Consider the following 20,497-nt stretch of genomic DNA (forward strand, 5'->3'; position numbering starts at 1 on the left):
TTTCTTTTTTTTTGTTCGAGGTATTTTACTCTTTGGTTTGAAAGGGGTCCTGCTATAACTATAGTTGGGGTTTTGAATTCTTGTGGTATTTTAAAATGTTATAATTTTAAAAATTATAACTTTTTACTTAAATTATCAAAGAGTTCAGAGTCTTTATATAATCTTTATATATCTCTATTGTTAACATCTGACAGAACCATACCGTTATCAAAAGTAGGAAATGATCATTGTGTCTTTAGTCTTATCTACCTCATTCGAATTTTGTCTCTATTCTATCTGTGTCCCTTTTCTAATTCACAGCTATCCAAACGTCTTGCCTTGCACATGCCTCTATTTTCCTACAGTCTATCCAATTCAATCAGTTATTGTTATTATTTACTTTTATAGCCTTGGCATTTCAAAAGCATATTGGTTATTTTGTAGAATGTCCCTCACTTTGGATTTCTCTCATGTTTCTTCATGCTCAGAAGGGAGTCATGCATTTTTGTCAGGACTGCCAGAGCAGTAATGCTGCATACTTCTCAGTATTTTTTCAGCAGGTACATCATCTTAGAACTACTGGTTATTGGGCTGGAGAGATAGTACAGTAGGCAGGTTGCTTGCCTTGCATAAGGCTGACAGTGCTTGATTCTAGGTACCACATATCTAGGTACCCTGAGCCTGCCAGAACTGATCCCTGAGCAAAGCACCAAGAGCAAGTCCCGAGAACTGCAGGGTGTGGCCCCAAAATAAGAAATGGAAATGAACTGCTAATGTTAACCTTGGGAAAGGGTCGAACTTCTTGTCAGCAATGATAGATACTACTTTACTCCCTTTAGACTGAAATGTGTCTTGTATTCTGAGATATGCATTCAGTCACCATAGCATCCATGGGCAGATCTTGTCCGCAGTAGCTATTGCTATGGAGGTTGGTAAATGAACATTTATGTTTTTGTCATTCTCTATTAATTGGCATGCTGTTTTGAGGAAGAGATGTCCATTCTCTGCTATTTCTTTGCTTATATAAATCAAATGTAATCAAAGATTAGATTATTTTCTGAGCCATAGTACAGTGCTATCGTTTTTTTTTAACAAGTTGTCCTAACTTAGGCCATTGATCTCCTTCTGGTTGGCATCTTAATTTCCTACTTTATAGCACCATAAGTTGTTGTGGACTTATGTTCCTGCTCACACCCTGTAATTAACTATTTTCTGAAGGAGTTTAGTCTATTTATTGGAAAACGGTAGAATAAATACATGTATCCACACCAACGTCTGGGCATGTGTATTCATTGGCACTGAACACTTTTATTTGACTCTGTTAGAGGACAAAGCTGAGAAATATATTTGTGTGCCACACTGCAATAACACCTCTTCACACTCCTCTCAGTGCCTGCATACTTGCCTAATTATAGGACCCGTGAATTCTTATTAATGACTGAAATTAATTTCAATCACAAGATTACAGTCTAGCTTTCCCTTCTATTTTAGAACGGTGAGATTATTGACTCTGTGTGTGTGTGTGTGTGTGTGTGTGTGTGTGTGTGTGTGTTCGTGGTGAGTAGTGTGAGAATTAAAAAACCATGCACTTGTCCTCATGGTGGTGGTGGTGGGATTAGTAGTAGTATGAGAATTCTGAACTATAGTCCCAGGAGAAACAAAATAATCATCAGAATCCAGATTTTTGGTGGCAGTTTTAGGGGGTGTGAGTAGGCTACACATAGTGCTTCAGAGACCCATGACCCCACAGTTATTCTTAGCTAACTGGGCCACCAGGGCTGCACCTAGTACCATGTGATGCAGGGCATTGAAGCTGGGTCAGGTAGATGCAGTGCATCTCTGGCCACTTGGTGTTAGTGTCTGTCTGTCTCCTCCCCCAGCCCTACTACTTATTGTTAAATAAACAGCTAACACAGTTTCCCAAACTTACTCTGTTTTATCCTTCCCAAATGCCTTCAGTGTGTTCACAAGCTCAGTTATACCACTGGTTTATTTGTTTCAAAGGTGCCTAACAAACCACCTCCTCACTATGTAATTCTTACTTTTATTGTAATTATGATTTTGTTTGTTTTAGTATCTGAATCATTACTGTGGTCCAAGAGTCAATGTTTTCGAGAACTATATTGAGAAAAGTATCATGCAACTATGTGCTATTTATTCCCATTCACTCTTTCAAATCCGTTTCTATGAATTCAGTATAGACACTGGTGTGAATATGTTCTTTTATTTTCCTCTACTTCTTATGCTTAAATGAGCAGATAGTAGCATAATTTTTAATATCCTTTTGGGTGGGGGGTTGGGCCACACCCAGCTGTGCTCTTGGCTCTGTGCTCAGGGGTCACTCCTGGTGGGGCTTGTTAGGGATCAGACCTGGGTCTGTTACGTGCAGGGCAAGTGCCCTACACACTGTACGTTTGCTCTGGCCCCTAGTATCCTTTTTTTCTGTAAATGCTGGCGACATGTGTTTTGCTCTATATATAGTTTGTTTCATATGTGCATATAAACACATTATTCTTTCTCACTTGGTGCATCATTTATAAAACAAATTCAGTCAGTTCCCTTTCCTTTAGCATTCTATGATACAAAACCATTTTACTATTTTTTGCCTGTACAGTTTTTTAGGTTGGAAATTTAAGACTTTGAAAAGTAACATCAAATAAAGTACTGTTTATTGGAAATTTGCTTTCTAAACAAAATTTCTGGGTACATAAATATTAATAGGTTTTTTTTGTTGTTGTTGAATGTATGTCAAATAGCTATATGTTTTGGTATAAATATGAATGTCTTTTTTTATAACAGAAATTTACCTTTTATTTCCAGCTGGTAGCAGTGTTTGATGAACAAGATCCACATCATGGAGGGGATGGCACCAGTGCCAGCTCCACAGGCACTCAAAGTCCAGAGATATTTGGCAGTGAGCTTGGTGCCAACAATGTTTCAGCCTTTCAGCCTTATCAAGCAACAAGTGAGATCGAGGTCACGCCTTCAGTCCTTCGAGCAAGTAAGTGAACTTCTTTTCTCTTTGCACATTTAATCTTAATTTACAAGCATGCCAGCATTTGTTATTCACCTGTGCTCCTGTAAATGGAACTCATTATCTGTTTTTATCAAAAACTGATTAAGTTTAGAACCTGGGCAAATGTCTTTTGCTAGAGAGATAGGAAAGATTTGTTACATTTTAACAAATTTGGCTTACTTTAGGTCGACATACATCTCATTCCTCACTTAATATAAACGTTATATTGCTGGAATTTTTCTTTTATATATTTTCCTTTGGAAGCAAGGACTAAAAGAACTAGTCAAAACCTTCAGATTAAAATATTGCATAGTACGTGGCCCGGACAATGCTCCGGACCCGAATCAGGGCCAGCAACACCGGGGGGCCGGAAGGAGGAGGTGCCGCCAGCACACCTTCTCCAGATGTAACCCTGGTGACACTGAGCAGCAACTAACACGGCTCCAGGATTCGGGACTGGGACACATCCGACCTTTTCTAAAACCTGAAAACATACAATCTTTTAATGGAAAACTAATTATCAAATGCCTCCTTATTAAGGTTATCTTGTTTGGGGATATAACTCCCACAACATTAGTGAGTTTTGTGTTGAAATATGGAACGTAATCAAGGTGAAGAGAAAATAAAGTGAAATTCATCAGTTATACAGTTGGGGTGGGGGGCGGGGGGTATACCGGGGATTTTGGTGGTGGAATATGGGCACTGGTGAAGGGATGGTGTTTGAATATGGTATAACTGAGACATAAACCTGAGAACTCTGTAACTGTCCACATGGTGATAAAATTTTTAAAAAAATAAAATTTTTTTTTTTTAAAAAAGAAGTCTTTAGATAGTACAGTGGGTAGGGCATTTTCCTTGCCTGTGGCTAACTGGGATCGACCCCAGGAACCCTGTTCCTGCCAGGAGTGATCCCTGAGCACAGCCAGGAGTAAGCCTCGAGAACTGCAGGGTACAGCCCCAGAATCCCTCAAAATGAAAATAAATAAAAATTTAAAATAATAATAATAATAAAATATTGCATAGTACTTTTGACAGCCTTGCAAGCTTCCCATGGTGTATTCATATGCTAAATCCAGTAACAAGCTGGATCCCATTCCCCTGACCCTGAAAGAGCCTCCAGTGTGACATCACTGGGAGGTCCAAGTCGAGAGAGATTTCTAAGATCTCAGGGAAAGGACGAATGGAGAGGTTACTGAGCCCGCTTGACAAATCGATGATTAATGGGATTTCATGATGATGATGACTTTTGACAGTACTTGATTACTGTCAAAAATTTATGATAAAATGATTACAAATATTATTTGAACTTAATCTAAGGAGCAGAGGAAGAAGAGAACCTCAGGTTTTATTTTCTTCAGCTATCTGGAAGAGATACAACTAGGTGCCATCACTGGGGAAGGAAGTATATAGAAAGGACATCTTGGATTTATTTTGGTACCTTAGTACCCAGGGTACACAAATTCTATCTAGGTAATTAGGTGGAAGAAGTCTGTTAGCTGTTACTGGGGATTTTACTTAGAAAACTAAGGAACTTTTTAAATAATAATATTTTTCTAATCTTTATTTGAAATTACATAGCAGTTGTCAAGAGTAAGAAAATAGATTTTAATTAATAGCAATTGAATTAAAAATTCAATGGTTAGAGTGTGGTGATCAATTTCAGTGGGAAGTCATAATTGAAAAATCATCTGTGCACCTCTGGGAACAATTTCTGAGGAATAAGTCAGGAGTGACCACTAAGCCCTACAAGGTATAGCCCAGAAACCGACAAACAGTTTTGCTTATTGTTCTCATTTATATGGCAGCGAATAGGCTAGCAACATCTAGAACTTCTAGAACCCAACTGATGAATAGTAAATTATAATTAAGGCTAGGGGTTTTAGATAAACTGATTTTTTTTCCTTGAAGAAAGAAAATGATTGCTTTCTTTTTCTTTTTTCTTTTCTTTTTTTTTTTTGCTTTTTGGGTCACACCCAGCAATGCACAGGGGATACTTTTGGCTCTGCACTCAGGAATTACTCCTGGTGGTGCTCAGGGGGCCATATGGAATGCTGGGGATCGAACCCGGGTCGACTGTGTGCAAGGCAAACACCCTACCCACTGTGCTGTCACTCCAGCTCCCAATGGTTGCTTTCTTAAGTTTTGTAATGAATGCATTCACTCATCTCCCATTTTCCCTAAACAGCTGACAAAAGCCGAGAAAAGTTTGTTGGGAACAATTTTCTTTCCCAAATCCAACAAGAGAATTTAAGTTTGAGTATAAAGATAAAACTTATACGACTTTAATACATGAAACTCTTGATTTAAGATCAGTTTCTTTGGCAGGTTAAAGTGATATTATAGCATGCAGGGCGGTTTACCTTGTGTGTAGTTGACCCAGTTTTGGTCTCTGGTACCCCATTTGGTTTCCCAAACACTACCAGGAGTAAGCTCTTTGCACAGCTGGATATGGCCCCCAGTCAAAACAAAAAGGTCAATTTATGCTTTTAATAAGTTACTGTAATGAATCGTTAAGTTTTCTTATAGAAGAGACAAAAAGAGAATACTTGGCTAGCATAGTGATTCTCTACGGAATGATATTCACCATTGGCGATGTCTTTGGTTTCACTTCTGGTGAAGGTGAAGGTGTCTGTTGGCAACTGACTGAAACCAAGGATGCTGTTAAACAGGAAGACACAAAGTGTCTCAGAACTATCCATCATCAAATGAGTAGAGAAACTCTGAATAATGGCTCATTGTGCTCATAGGCAACTAACAGATATGGGAAAATGCCTAAAGCAAAGCTTAAGAAAATTTAGTAAGTTTAAACAAGCTTTCCTCGTTTTATTTTCACAGTGGATACCAAAGAAATATATTCTAGCCAGTAATACTATTCGCACTAGGTGTTCAGTAGCTTATATTAGTAAACAGAGAGCAACTATACATAATATTAAGCAGAATATATGAGTAAATATAATTATTAGAAGAAAAATGTTTTTCTAAAAGTCAAAAATTACATGTTACATTCTTGTTATACTGAGTATGCTTTGGAAATAGCATTTCTATAAAATCTGAATATACTGAGCTCCTTAGAGAAATGGTTGGATCCAGGTTGGAAGAGGAATAGATGATGAGCCTGTATCACTCTGGCACAACTGAAAATATGGAAGATGTGAGAGAGTGTCCAAGAGCTTGGGAGGAAGTTAAGAGTCCCACTGATTCAGGAACACTGGTTGGAACATCAGTAAGGATAGTTACAACAGTGAGGAAGCTCATAATGACAAGTAAGCTGAGTAAAAGATGCTAGTAAACCAACTTGTTATTTGTAAAACTGATAAAAGATTCACATCCAGTGTGAACCACATTGTCAAAGTATCAAATATAGACACAAGGTTTTAAAATAAAAATATCCCAGCGTATTAAAAAAGTTGAGTCTGGAATGCAGCAATAGCACAGCAGGTAGGGTGTTTGCCTTGCACGCGGACAACCCAGGTTCGATTCCTCTGTCCCTCTTGGAGAGCCTGGCAAGCTACTGAGAGTTCCTGCCCGCATGGCAGAGCCTGGCAAGCTACCTGTGGCATATTTGATATGCCAAAAACAGTAACAAGTCTTATACTGGAGACGTTACTGGTGCCCACTCAAGCAAATTGATGAACAACAGGACGACAGTGCTACAGTGCTATTAAAAAGTGTTATGATAGGATTAGAATATCACTATTTGCAACTCCTGATGAAATTATGGATCTCTGCATTGATTATTAGTCATTGCTAATATAAAAACAAATTAAGTAGTCAACCAAGTATTGTGTACCTGCTGAAGCAAGATTAAAACAACTTCTATCAAATTTTGACCAAAGAGAATTAAGCATAAACTTGATCAGACATCTAGATTCAACTGTCATTTCTATAGGAAATAACGGGAGACTGGGAAGCATAGTGTCAGCATGGGAATGCTGGTGACCAAGTCAAGATTGGTAAATTGTACTAATCAAATGACCAGACTTGTATGGTATTAGAGTGGCAGTGTGTAAGAAGAGATGAAGAGGAAATTGACAGATTGGTTGAGTTTTAAGAGTCATGGCACCTAGTCTTTAAGTGTGGGTTTGTTTAAATCCCAACTTCAAACAAGCAGCATAAAGAATAACATATCACAAGTTGGACAGTATTTGGATATTTGTTATTAAGTGTTATTTCTTTGGATATGGAAATGTAATTAAATTTTTTTGTAGAAGAGCTTTCATATATACTAAAATATGTATGGTTGAAATCATGGTGTTGATATATGCTTCAAATGATAAAGTTTGGGAAGTGGTGAAACAGATAAGTTGGTTAGTTTCTTTGGATTCACTGTACTATTCAATTTTACTGTTTAAAATTATTCTTAATAAAGATATTTTTAATAGTAAGCATATTTGTATAAGACACTTGAATACCTTGGATTGTTTTTTCATTCTTTTTCTTTCAATTTTTGTTTGTATTTTATATGACAGATATAAAATGTATTTGTGCTGTTATTTTTAGGCTTGCAAATATTTATTAATCATATTTTTATATTTCTCTGGTGCAAAGAAAATATATTTAAACTCTAATGTATCCTATGTGATTATAGCAAGTACATATTCAATCAAAGTAACAAATCCATAGCATGTCACACATTTGAGGATGATCCACAAGTGAGCATCTGTTTTTGGAAATTTGGGAATTAGCTGTGCTAAGGCCTTACTCCTGGCTCTGTGCTCAGGGATCACTTCTGAGACTGCCCAGCAAATCTTATAAGGTGCCAGGGATTGAAATTGGAGACAAACTTTTGATTCAGGGCAAGGGAGTTAGACAAGACTTTTTATTTGGCAGAGGCACCATGATAGGCAGAGGAAAGGAATTTAGTTACTTAGTTTTACGGCTATACCTCGCTCTGTAATCAGGCGTCATTCCTGTAGGGCTCTAGGGACTGTATGGGATGCCAGGATCAAAGCCCTCTGTACACTGTACTATCACTCTAGCCCCGAGGAACGGACTTTTATGATAAAATGTTTATGGTGGTGCTTAGAGGCATACCTGATGGTGCTCAGGGATTATTTCTGACTCTGTGTTCAGGGATATGAACCAGGTCTGCAAAAAACAAGGCACCTTTCCTCCCTCCCTTCCTCTCTTCCTCCCTTCCTTCGACCCTCCCCCGCCCCAAGCACCCCCGTCCGTTCCTCTGTCCCTCCCTTCCTTCCTTATTTCCTTCCTTCCTTTAATCAAAACTATTGGCATGCCGCAGGTGAGTACCTAGAAATAGAGTTTTCTATGACTAGTTAGGGAGCATATTTGGTTTTCTAGTTCCTATGTGGGAAGCAAGATCAAAAATTAGGGAAGTTGTAAATACTGAATCGTGCTATCTATTTTCAGCTAATTGTTACAGATATTCCTATGTGACTTCCTGAACTGATTGTTACAGATAGTATTCTTCATGAACTGATTATTACAGGTAGCAGGCTAGTGTCTTCAGATGGTTTCTGCAGACTGTGAAGTAGATTTCTATTTTTATAAATAGTCTCTGGTCAGTGTCTATTTGTCTCATTAACTATTTATAACCTTATTATGATGGTATCTTTTAAAGTAGGGCTTTCAAAACAGTGTTTCCACTGAAAATTATTAAGTATTTCCAGAATAAAACATTGTATTTGAGAAACCATGTTTACAGAGGTAAGTAGGATACTTATTACAAAAGTATCTCTAGATTATTCTAGCTCTCTCCAAGCTACATGCTGAACTTGTGAGGCAAGTGCCCTACCCACTGTACTACAACTCTGGCCCATATTTTTAAATTTTCAAATACATATTTTTTATTTTGTGTAGTAGATATTTGGATATCACTAGAATGATCCTGTACTCCAGATAATTTTTGCTTTCATGGCCGCTCTATAAGAACAATTAGCTAAATAATGTTTTAATTTTTTTTCTGGTCAGTGAAAAATCAAATGGCTTTCCATGGAAATCAAGTATCATCTCATGTAATGTGAAAAGATGAAACATTTTCTTAAACACAGTCCCAATATATACCACTGATGGCTTGGTGGTTCATATTTGTTTCTGGTTTAATTATAGTACCGGCATCAATATTTTAATTTTCAACGTAAATTTCTCTTAGGGTTTAAGAGAAAATCAAAATATTTAGGACCCTGGAAGTAGGATCTGCCCTGGCAGTGGGTCCCTCAGCTTGAAAGCTATGCCAAGGGATTCTCCTGGCCCTTTACTCAGGTATCACTCCTGGTGGTGCTCAGGGGACCATATGAGATGGCGGGGATTCAATCCGGGTCAGCCGCATGCAAGGCAAATGCTCTACCCACTGTACTATTGCTCGACTCTGCAGGTTGACTTCTTATGGAAGTTTCAAAGGTTAGAGAAGTTATAGATCCCAAGTCAGTAGCGCATATGTTTTGAAGAAAACACAACACCACTCTTAGGTGGTGGCAGTCCTTTCATGTATAGAAGAGTCTACTAGAACCAGTTTCTCTTAACCTCGCTGTGACAGTTGCTTAAACATCCTTATTTTCAGTGTTCACAAATCTCAATTTAGAAAGATCTGATTTGCTTTGGGACACACAGGTCCTTTGCCTATCAGAGTGAGTGTCCTGGGATGTTTTCCCTAGTATGATTTATTTTCATTTTTTTCTTTAAATTCCCAACAACTTTTTAATTGAAGTAAGAAGCATGGCTGAAGTGATTTTTTAAAATATTTTTGCAGTTTTCCTGCCATATCTGGCTGTGCTCAGGCTTTACTCCTGCCTCTGAATTCAGGGTTCACTCTCTGGCTCCAGTGCTCAAGGGGCTGTATGCATGCCTGGTATTGAACCTGAGTCAGTTGTATGTAAGGCAAGTGCTCGTCCTGCTTACTATCTCTCCATCTCCCCCAAATCTGATTTTTCAAGTATTTCCTCTGGAAGATTCCGATTGAAGTTTCAGTATTTCTTTGAAAATGGCATATGTCCTAGTGATGGTAAAAATTCTGGGAATTGTCGTGCCATAAAAATATTGAGAAACAATGTATTGGACTTACGAGGTTTTTTAAAACTATTTTTTGGTTTAACTTTCTAAGCTATATTTTATAGTTATGTACAGTACTAAAAAAGAACAAATTGAAATGGTGATGTTGAACCAACTGTTAAAATTTTGCCAGTTCATTGACCTTTTGAATTTAAAGAAATATCACCAATGGCTATAGAAGAATAGTGTCATAAAATTAGTACTTTCATGTATAGAAATTTAAAAAATTTAAATTTTTTAAAATTAAAAAAAAATTTTTATTGAAAATATATAGCTCAATCTTGTCCTGTTAGAAGCTCCAGGATCTTTATTTTCAAGATCTCTCCTCTAAGCATTAACTGGTATTAGAACACTATTTTTTGGATTTAATTTAAATATGTATTGAAAATAGAAATAATATTCCCATTGTATTTCCTTTTAACTTGTGAAGTGGAGCATGGCATACAAATGGTATTCTCAGTATTTCAAATAATTACCTTCTTACTGTGCAAGTTCTTTTCAGCATATAAAACCCATCCAGTTTTGTTGTAGATGCAATCTGATTATTACATGTTGACAAGGTCATATATCTATTAATTGGATTGGAGATGGGATACAAAATTGCTGTAATTATTGTAATTTTCTAGCTAATTGCAGGGTTGGTGGTGAATATTTTACTTCTGCAAAATGAAAAACAGTATTCCATCAGAAGTTGTTTTATGGGCTTTCAGACATATTGTTTTATATCTTTGGTGCTTTTTGCCCACAAAGTATCCCTTTTTTTTGTATTTCTTTGTGTATTGATCCGCCTGTGAATGTCAGACTGCTCATTGGCAGGGAGCATCGGAAGCAGGCAAAGGCAGAGAGCCCAGTAGTACTCTCAGCTCCCTCTTTGTTCTGGTTGCCACGGTCCCGCTATTGTTTATTTATAAATTGGAGTACTCTCCTTACAGTCCTATAATATAGGTTGGGAGGGTCAGATCCAAATGAAAGAGAAATCCACTTCTCTTCCTTTGTCACCTGAGCCCCTCTTAGATATAGTTCCCGAAATGGGCATTTTTAAAAATATGAAATTCAGATTGTGTTGGGTTTTCATGTTAAAAAGTAGGTTCGTCAGCCCACCTAGGATTGTAACAGGGGCTTATTTTGCATGCTTTCTCTCCTGTATTTTCGCTTTATTTAAGCTAAGGCTGCTTACCAATGTGGAAGCCAAATTGACATTTTTAAAATAATGGGATGTACACAAGGTGAGAGTGTTTGGAGAATTGCAGATGGGTGGCTCCTGTGCTAAGAGGATTCTGGGAGCCCACTGCAAAGATGGTTAGAGCCGGCTGATGTTTATTCCCTGCTGAAATATAAACTGGAGACGCAGGTGAAAATTGCCAAACCTAATGAGCAATTTGGCAGATCAGACGGCCTGTCAGGCGACAGCAGTTCAGTGGCAGCACAGTCTGCGAACCACGTTATTTGTTCCAGAGGACTCCATTTAAACGCCGTAAAGACAGACTCCCCCATTGGTATTTGGTTTCACAAAGACCTGTGTTTTGTCCTTCACTTTTTCCCGTTGGAATAACCAGCCTCATCTTTTGGGGAGTTGGGTTGTGACATAATTTCTAAGCTGGCCTTTCACATGCTGCACCCATTATAAAATGAGAAAAATATTTTCTCCACATCATAATAACAATAACATTAGATTTTTATCTTCCCTTTACCCCGCCCTGCTTTTTAAAGTTGAATTTCAGTAGTGTACATGACTTTGATGCTTCAGGTGTGTAGCTTAACGAACTCTGTGTGTAGGACTCACTATTACCGCCTCTGAAGACTGCAGCCCTTCCCACCACCCAAACCACCTCTCTACCCATCCTTCCCATGCAACTCACATTCTCTCCAGGCAGTGCCCTAGTTTTCACCCACCCTAGGTGTTTTTTTGGTCAGGTTTTAAGATACACCTGACAAAATGTGAGTTGTAACTTACTTTCTTGGGACTGCAACATTTCTTTTGCAATTTTTTTTTGAGGGGGGAAAACACTGCAGAGTAATATCACAGTATTTCAGATGTACCATGTCATTTATATTTCCCTAAGATTCATTTTCTACCAGTGAACATACAAAAATATAGACACCCTGTATCTGACGGTGATTCAATTAAAAAAATACAGGCACCCACATGACCTCCATATTCAGGCTACCAGTATTTTGATTTGCATAAAGGACGTTTCAAAAATTTTCTTCTTTTGGTAGAATATAATAGCCCTATTGGAAATTTCTGACTGGACCCACCCTATTTTTAACTTTAAGAAACGGAAGTTCATATAGGAGCATGCTTCTGTTGTAACAAAGAAATACCATTTCTTTCTTCATATTCAGATCAAGAGGTGTTAATTTTGGAAAATGCATGTCCTCAAGAAAAAAACCAAAAATTTTCTTGTTTTTCTTTTTCCCCCACGTTTTTTCCCCCAAACATTTTTGCTTGCCATTAAAGCATCTGTATTATTTGTACCTCATGTAAGTAAGTCTAAGTTACCTTGTAGCCTAACCAGTATTTTTACCTTGTGCACATATATGTAATTCAGTATTTTATGCTTATTAATAGTGATTTATATTCTAAAATCCTCAAACTCATATGGACTTTGTGGCTGGAGATTCATCAGAATAGACTTGCCAATTCAGGGTGCTAATTCTGGGGCTCTCCTTATCCTTGACCTGTCTCTCTCTGGTGTGGGGTGAACAAAGTCTGTTAAATAAGTTACCTTTGAAATTAGACATAAGCCATGTGAATTGGACACTTTATAATCTACTGAAATCTTAGGGGTAATGCAGTTGTGCAGATTTTTTTTCTTCTAAAAATTCTATCCCCTCTCACTTCTTTTTGTCCTTGACTAGTCTGTTTCCCTTGACTGTGATTTTTGCCTCACTCTCTTGCGTTTGTATGGGAATATACCATATTTGCCCAAACAAATTATCTGTCTTTCAAATACATAAATGGCTATTGATATTTGAAAAATTGTAATGGTGATAACTATGGATGTGTTGAGAAAGTATTCTGGGACTGGGGCTGTCAGGGTTTAGTATCTGGCACGTCATGGTTCCCTGAGAATCACCAGGACCTGCTACCCCACTTGCCACCCCCACACTAGCCCTAAGCTGGCAGCTAGAGAGCACTGTTTAGTGAGGGGGCTGAGGGGTAGGGAAGAAGTATATTTTAAATACATGTGAAAAAGTCCATTTTCAAATACCAATAAGCTCTGTTCATAAAATAATTATATGGAGATATTTTTACAGACAATATTATATTGTAAGAAAAATCTTCCAGTCTATCCAAATATCTAGCTTCTTTTTGCTATTAGTACATGTCATAGAGAGACCCATATTGTGTGGATTATTCTGTCAGCATGAAAGCCTGGCAGAGAAAATATTTTCTTCTCTTCTCTCTGTACGTGGTATATATAGATCTCTTGTTTACTTCTCGAGACTATCCTTGCTTATTTATTTATTTTTCACTGCTTTTAATGTCAGAAAATGGCTTTGCTTTCTCAGTTCTGTTTGCTCCTGTCTGACTTCTGCGCCGGGTTGGAGGTGAGCTTTATATCTCAGAATCATCGTGTCAGTCCCAAGTGGGAATGACTGTGAGGAAGCGACATGAAAGGCAAGAGGTGCCCGGTAAATGCGCCACAGATATTTTAACCCCTTCTGACTTCCCCTGGAAAACATGTCTAAGTAATTCATTTGTTATTTGCATTTACTAAATTAGTTTTTGCCAACATGTACATCAAAATGTATGGATTATTTGTTGCCACAACTTTAATGTTGTATAATGTTACCCTTGATTGTTGTTGCTTTGGTTTTTGGGCCACATTAGGCTGTACTTGGGGCTTACTCTTGGTTCTGTGCTCTGGGATCACTCTTTGGGGACCAAAAGCAGTACCAGGAATTGAATCTAGTTTGGCTGCAGAGAAGGGGAATAATCTACAGCTGGACTGTCTCTCGAGCCACTTAATGTGGATAATGTAAGCAGTGAACTTCTGTGGCTTCTCTTCTTAATTAGGAGTCTGGGAGCTGGCAGTGTATGTACTTAGTCACGGTTGGGAATGCTTTAGTACACACAAGCATGTGTATATTGGAGGAATTTATTCCCAGATGACCAGTGATGTCTTCGGTGCAAGGGTAGTTTTTTTTTTTTTTTTCTTTTGGTGGGGAGCGGGACTCAGTCAGTTCTTAGGGGACGTGGGCATCCCTCCTAGACATACTTAGCAAAGTGGTACAGGGTTCTGTGCTCTCCAGGCCACTGCGGCGGTGCTCGGGGTCTTGAGGCCTATACTCAGTGATGCCTGGGAGGTCTCCAGACCTGTACCTTGCGGTGTTTGGGAGGCCGAGTGCTGCCTTGGAACAAACTTAGTGCAGGTGCATTCTAGCCGTACCCCCCAACTCTTATACATCTTCACAGCCCCTCAGGATCTTTCTGTGAAGCTGCTTCTGTGTCTTAGAGTTGATCCTCCTTTAGAAATTTTTTTATATTGGCATTAAACAATACATAGCTCAAATAAATTTATAGTTTTCAGTTTTCTAAAAAGGGAATTATGCTTCTATTATTGACCTCCATTGCTTCACCTATTATTTTTCACTCCCTTTCTCATGAATTCAAAACTGTTGACCTTGTTTATTTCTCAGCACTGCCTTCGATTTCCAATATGGGATTTCTTTATTTTGATATGCTTATAGATAACTAATAGATATAACTCTTATAGATATCTTATAAGAGTCTTATCTATTAGTTATCTACAAGTTGTAGATATCTATACTATATAGTTTTTATCTGTTCAGGAATTAAGCAAGCTGCTGTTATTATCCAACAATTAGATAGTCTGTTTTCTGTTCTACCTAAAGTTTCTTTCTCTTTTCAGAAATACCCTAATAATTTCGTGCTCACACATATGCATATTCATTGCTTATATTTCTAAGATTATATATGGAAGGAATAGAGGACTTGATGGTAATTTTAGGAAAATAAATCATTTTGTAACAATGATTCCCTGTTTAAAGATGGATAATTGCAACGAGATTAGCCTAGGAAGCCTGAGACCAACCATTACACAGGGAAAGCAGTAATCAAAGGGCATTTTAGAATACCAGCTAGGTTACTTAACCTATCATCACATTTAATTAAAATGTCAGTTTGTACTGTGACTGATCTATTGGTTAATTTGTTATTTTTACCAGTTTGAGAAGTATTTGTTTTAAATATAGAATTTGTGTTAATAAGGGAGGGGGGAGCATACTCTATTGTTTGCCATAGATGTAACAATCTAAAGATTTATGAGTTAGAACAATAAAAGTCATTAGGTGATCTGTTTGCATATGAGTATCTGATAATATTTTACATAGCCTTTCTTTTGTAACTAGTATAGGAGGATTTTGAATGAGTTTCTGATACCAAAACTCCTGGAAAATCAAAGTCAGAGATAACTGTTTTGATGGAGAATGGGAGATCACATTTAAAGCTTGGAAGGGTCATATATTCATTGTGGGGATGGTACTGGAGAGTCAGATGGGTATGATCCTATTTTGGCCTTGGGTTCTTTGTTTATTTGGGGTGCCACATTATTTTTGTGGTGGTGGATACCCATTCCAGCTCCTTGCTTTGGGACTGCTCCCAGCCATACTCAGGTGACCTTTTGTTGCTGAGAGTTGAACCAGGGGCTCCTCTGGGCAATCCTTCAGAGCCATCTCCCTGCCAGGGATTTAGTTTTGAACATAGACTTTAAGGTGACCGAAGAGTAACTAAGGATTAGTCTTCTTGAGCACATTTACCTAAAGATTTTTTAAAATATTCTTTCTCTGTCGTATTTTAAAAAAATTGTATGTAAAGTTCTTTCAGACAGCTAACTGTTCTTTCCTTTGTATCATTATGTTATTCTTTATTTTGCAACTACTTTTGTATCTCCCTTGGTCACTTAAACTATAGAGTGTACTGAGGTGGAGCGTTGGGCTAAGCATGGCCATGCTCAGAGGAATTCCTGGCCATGTTCCAAGGACCATTTCTGCTTCCAGGGGTTCAGGCCCTATTGGCTACATGGAAGGCATGTAGGCCTTGACTCCTATACTGTCTCTTCAGCCCACAGCCACGCAAGTTTTTGTAAAGCAAGAATCTGGAACAATCCCTGTGTCCTTGTAGTTGCTGACTCAATGCTTTGTATTAGGAGAGTTTATTTCTTGTCTCTCAGCCCCAGCAGACTGGCAGAGGTGTCACGAGGATGGTCACAGTGTTAGTTTAGACAGCTAGACAGTTGACTGATTCATTTGGGTCCTAGATAATATTTCACACACGTAAAAATCTGTATATATCTGGGGCTGGAGCGATAGCGCAGCAGCCAGGGCGTTGGCCTTGCACGTGGCCAGTCCGAGTTCAATTCCCACATTCCATATGGTCCCTTGAGCACCACCAGGAGTGGTTCCTGAGTTCAGAGCCAGGAGTAACCCCTGTGCAGGTGTGACCCAAAAAGTTAAAAAAAAATCTGTTTATATCCATAAATAAAATTCAACGTGAATCCATGTTACTTTTTACCAACATGCTATCATTTCTGTCGGTGAAGTGTCTTCAAAATGGGGTGGGGGTGGGGAAACAATTCTCATTCTATTTATTGTAAACATGGTTTCCTAGATATTCAATTTTTGTACATTTTCCAAGATTCTAAATTAATATGGAAACCTCACAAATCACCTACAGCTATATTCTCCTTTGGATCTGCTTGATTAGTAGCCAATGCAATATTCTATTAGCATAGAAAATTGAGATCCTTAATTAGAAAACGTCTTCTGAAAGTACATCTAAACTGATCATGTTTTGCTTTTAGTTACATCATTTATAGTCATTTACTTCCTGTATTTTCTAGCCACACTAAATTGTTGCATTTTTGTTAAAGATCTTTAAGATTTGGTTGCTTAAACAGAAAAGTTCAATTGAGTTCTAGATTTTTTTTAAAATTGTAGTTGTTAGTTGAGTTCTATATTTTTCTTTTTCTAATTGTAGTTGTTAGTTTCTCTTCAAGATATCTTGTGTAGGGGTGGGAAAGGTAGTACAATGGGTAAGGCACTCACATATCTCTGACCCAGGTCCAATTCCCAGCACCCCATATGGTCCTCTGAGTCCCATCAGGTACCAGGTATATCCCTGAGCACAGTGCCAGGAATAAATTTAGGGAAGTGATTAGTCAGATGAAGCTAATGCATAATATGTCCATTTCTCTGCATCTGGGATTGCCTTTCGACGTTTACTTTCAATTTCTCTGGGTTTTAAACTTCTACTTTTTATGCTAAAAATTTGTCTTTTTCTGTTTACTCATTCACTATTCTTAAGTAAAAATTGTCTTTTCATCTTCTAGAAATATCCTTTAAGAAAATAAAAGCAGTCTATTACTTCTTGGGTCCCCTGGATTGAGGTAGCACTCCTGCCCCAACCCCTGTCGAACCCAGGGAACACCCCCAAGGATCTAGAAATTTCCCACTGGCCTCTTTTGTCATTCACATACGTGAAGAGCTCCAGCACCCATCCAACCCTATGACTCTCCACTCCAAACCCCTCTACATAGAACCCCAAACTGCATAATGCATTAGTGCCACTTCATACCCACCAATACCAAGGGCTCTTGGGTCTTATATATTTCCTCAAGTATGTTTATTGTAACCCTGCTATACAAAATGGACATATTAGACATTAAACTGCATGACCAGTGAAGTAACATCCTTAGGGCACAAACATTCTTAGATTAGTAGATTATGAAGAATTTTGCATGTCGAAAAATAACAAATGAGATCTGAGAATCTGAAACTCAAATTGTAACACCCACAGATCTTTAGGAACACTGGTGAAACGAAGTAACCTGTTATCCCAATAGGACAGAAGTCCTGACAAATCATTAAGCTGAAATAAACCCTCACACCTTGTGGATGAGAAGCTCAAATCATCCTACATGAAATATGCATAGAAATTAAGCAATCACTAGAAGAAGAATTCAATCAACTTAAAAATGAGCTGATCCAGGGTATAAAAAGAGTCCATACAAGTGGAATGAAACATTTTTGAATGTAAGGGTATGGTGCTGATAATGACACCCATAACTTGATTCTGAACAAATGTATTTCATCCTTCCGAAAAATGGAAGAAATCTGACTCCAGTTTTGTTACCTCTTCAAAGTCAGGGCACATCAAAGTAAACGGCTTTCATGCCACGTCTAAACCTACTAATAATCATATTGTTAAATTTCATGTTGCATCTTAACATTATTTCACTTGTGAGAAACAGCATTTTAGCAGGTTTGACTTAGCAAATCTTTTTCAGTAGAACTGAAGCTTTTCTGAATGAATGTTGTGTAAAGTCAGCACAGCCTGTTCTAAAGAGATTCATTCAACTGTAGCACACACACAAAATCATGGAAATCATGATGCTTTATTTCAGTCGGCTTTTTCTTTTTGAAAAAGAACTCTTCCTGGGGGAAAAAGTACTTAATTAAGGTCCATTGCATTGAGGTTTTTGGCTTGTTTGTTTTGATTTTGGGGCTGCACCTGGTGGTCTCAGGACTTCCTCCTGGCTGTGAGCTCTGGGCCAGTGATGTGCCTACTGTAGAACCCAGGTCCGCTGTGTGCAAGCAAGTGCTGTCACTTACTTTGTGTTATCTTTGCAGACTGCATACTGATTTACTTTTGTTTTGGTTTAATTTTCAAGTTGTATCCTGTGTGTTTGTCCAGAAGCATTTCAAAAAATTATTTTATTTCTTCCAGGTACCATTAAACTACATCCCTTGTCCTGTTTAGTCATTCATTGTCCAGAATTTCAAGTGTGGAGGCTTGACTTATAGTGCAGTGGTACAAGCTGCTTTTCTTGCATGTGGTTAATCTGAATTTGATCCCTGGGAATTAAATATCCTCCTCCAAGCAAGGCTGGTCCTTTGTGAGGAATGCCAACCTACCTACCTTCCTTCCTTCCTTCCTTCCTTCCTTCCTTCCTTCCTTCCTTCCTTCCTTCCTTCCTTCCTTCCTTCCTTCCTTCCTTCCTTCCTTCCTTCCTTCCTTCCTTCCTTCCTTCCTTCCTTCCTTCCTTCCTTCCTTCCTTCCTTCCTTCCTTCCTTCCTCTTTCTCTAAATATATAAAAGAATATAGAGTATTGGGGCCGGAGCAACAGCACAGTGGGTAGGGCGTTTGCCTTGCACCCAGCCAACCCGGGTTTGATCCCCGGCATCCCATATGGTCCCCCAAGCACTGCCAGGAGCAATTCCTGAGTGCAAAGCCAGGAGTAACCCCTGAGCATCGCGGGGTGTGACCCCCCAAAAAAAAGCAAAAAAAAAGAATATAGAGTATTGAAATTTCTCTATCTTGCAATGAATATAGTGCAGTGTAGAGTATGATGAAATTTCCTACTTTTTGGTCTAAATTGAGCTATTTAGCCCCGATCTTGCCTCATCTGTATTCTTCCTAAATTCCCCCCAAGTAAGAATATATATTATATATTTCCATACATATTGTGTTTTCTTTTTCCTTTTCTTCACACCCCCCCCAGTTGCCCTCCAAAAGTCAAGTCTCATGCATTTAAGTTATGCACTTTGCCATTGAGCCACATTCTTGGATCCTCAATATGTTATTTCTAAAAGCTCAAAGTTTTAAAATACATTCTAATACTGTCAAAAAAGTAGTACATTTATAATGTTTTGTGCCATTATTATTATTAAAATAATTTTACTTTGTAAATGTGATTTTGTATTTGGCTTTTATTTTTATTTTTTTATTATTTTACTTTTTGGGTCACGCCCGGTGATGCGCCGAGATTACTCCTGGCTCTGCACTTGGAATTACTCCTGGCGGTGCTCAGGGTACCATATAGAATGCTGGGAATCAAACCCAGGTTGGCTGCATACAAGGCAAATGCCCTACCTGTTGTGCTATGCTATCTGTTCAGTCCTGTATTTGGTGTAGGAGGATTCATTGCTTAGAACTGGCATGATGGTGCCACTTGGTACTTGGACCTTTAGGACCATAGACTGGTGATGCTCAGGGGATCATGTGGTGCCAGGGATGTTTTGGGCCCTTATTGTGCCAGATGAGTTCTATCTCTTTGATCTATCTCCCTGCCCCCCTACTATGTTCCTTTTGTCCCTCTATTTCCTATAACATTTTAATGTAACTTGAATTGATTCTTATGTTTATTTTTGACTTATATCTTTGGCTAGTGTTATATTGTTCCATCTGATAAAGCATATAATCTGGTTGCTTCTCATTTTGTGATGTTAGAATTATTGCTCATTATTACCTAGACTTGTTTTTTTTCTTTTTTCTCTGTGTTGAACATAAACATGTTTTGCTCTATTCATAAACTAGACAATCTCTGTGAAGAGAATTTTTTCCTCATCAACTAGTTTGTTGCTCTGAGACCTCTTTGCACAGGAAAGACAAACCAAATACTTGACTCTGTCTCTTTCGAGCTTTTAGAATAGTAAGTTTTCTTGGATAAAATTTCTCATGTTTCA

The 20,497-nt window shown here is 38.1% G+C and overlaps 1 protein-coding gene across 15 annotated transcripts in view; it reads left to right on the plus strand.

The window, feature by feature from the left end:
• Positions 1 to 20,497, plus strand: part of PARD3 (par-3 family cell polarity regulator) — a 645,483-nt gene that overhangs the window by 248,458 nt on the left and 376,528 nt on the right. For all 15 annotated transcript variants that reach the window (XM_055147130.1, XM_055147131.1, XM_055147132.1 and 12 more), the window contains exon 3: positions 2,800 to 2,980. Coding sequence is in view for 14 of the 15 variants with exons in the window: in XM_055147131.1 (XP_055003106.1) it covers positions 2,800 to 2,980 (181 nt within the window). In the remaining variant the exon portion in view is untranslated. The remainder of the gene's footprint in view (positions 1 to 2,799; positions 2,981 to 20,497) is intronic.

The sequence above is a fragment of the Sorex araneus genome, chromosome 9 (genome assembly GCF_027595985.1).
Source record: "Sorex araneus isolate mSorAra2 chromosome 9, mSorAra2.pri, whole genome shotgun sequence".
In the NCBI taxonomy this organism is placed as follows: Eukaryota; Metazoa; Chordata; class Mammalia; order Eulipotyphla; family Soricidae; genus Sorex; species Sorex araneus.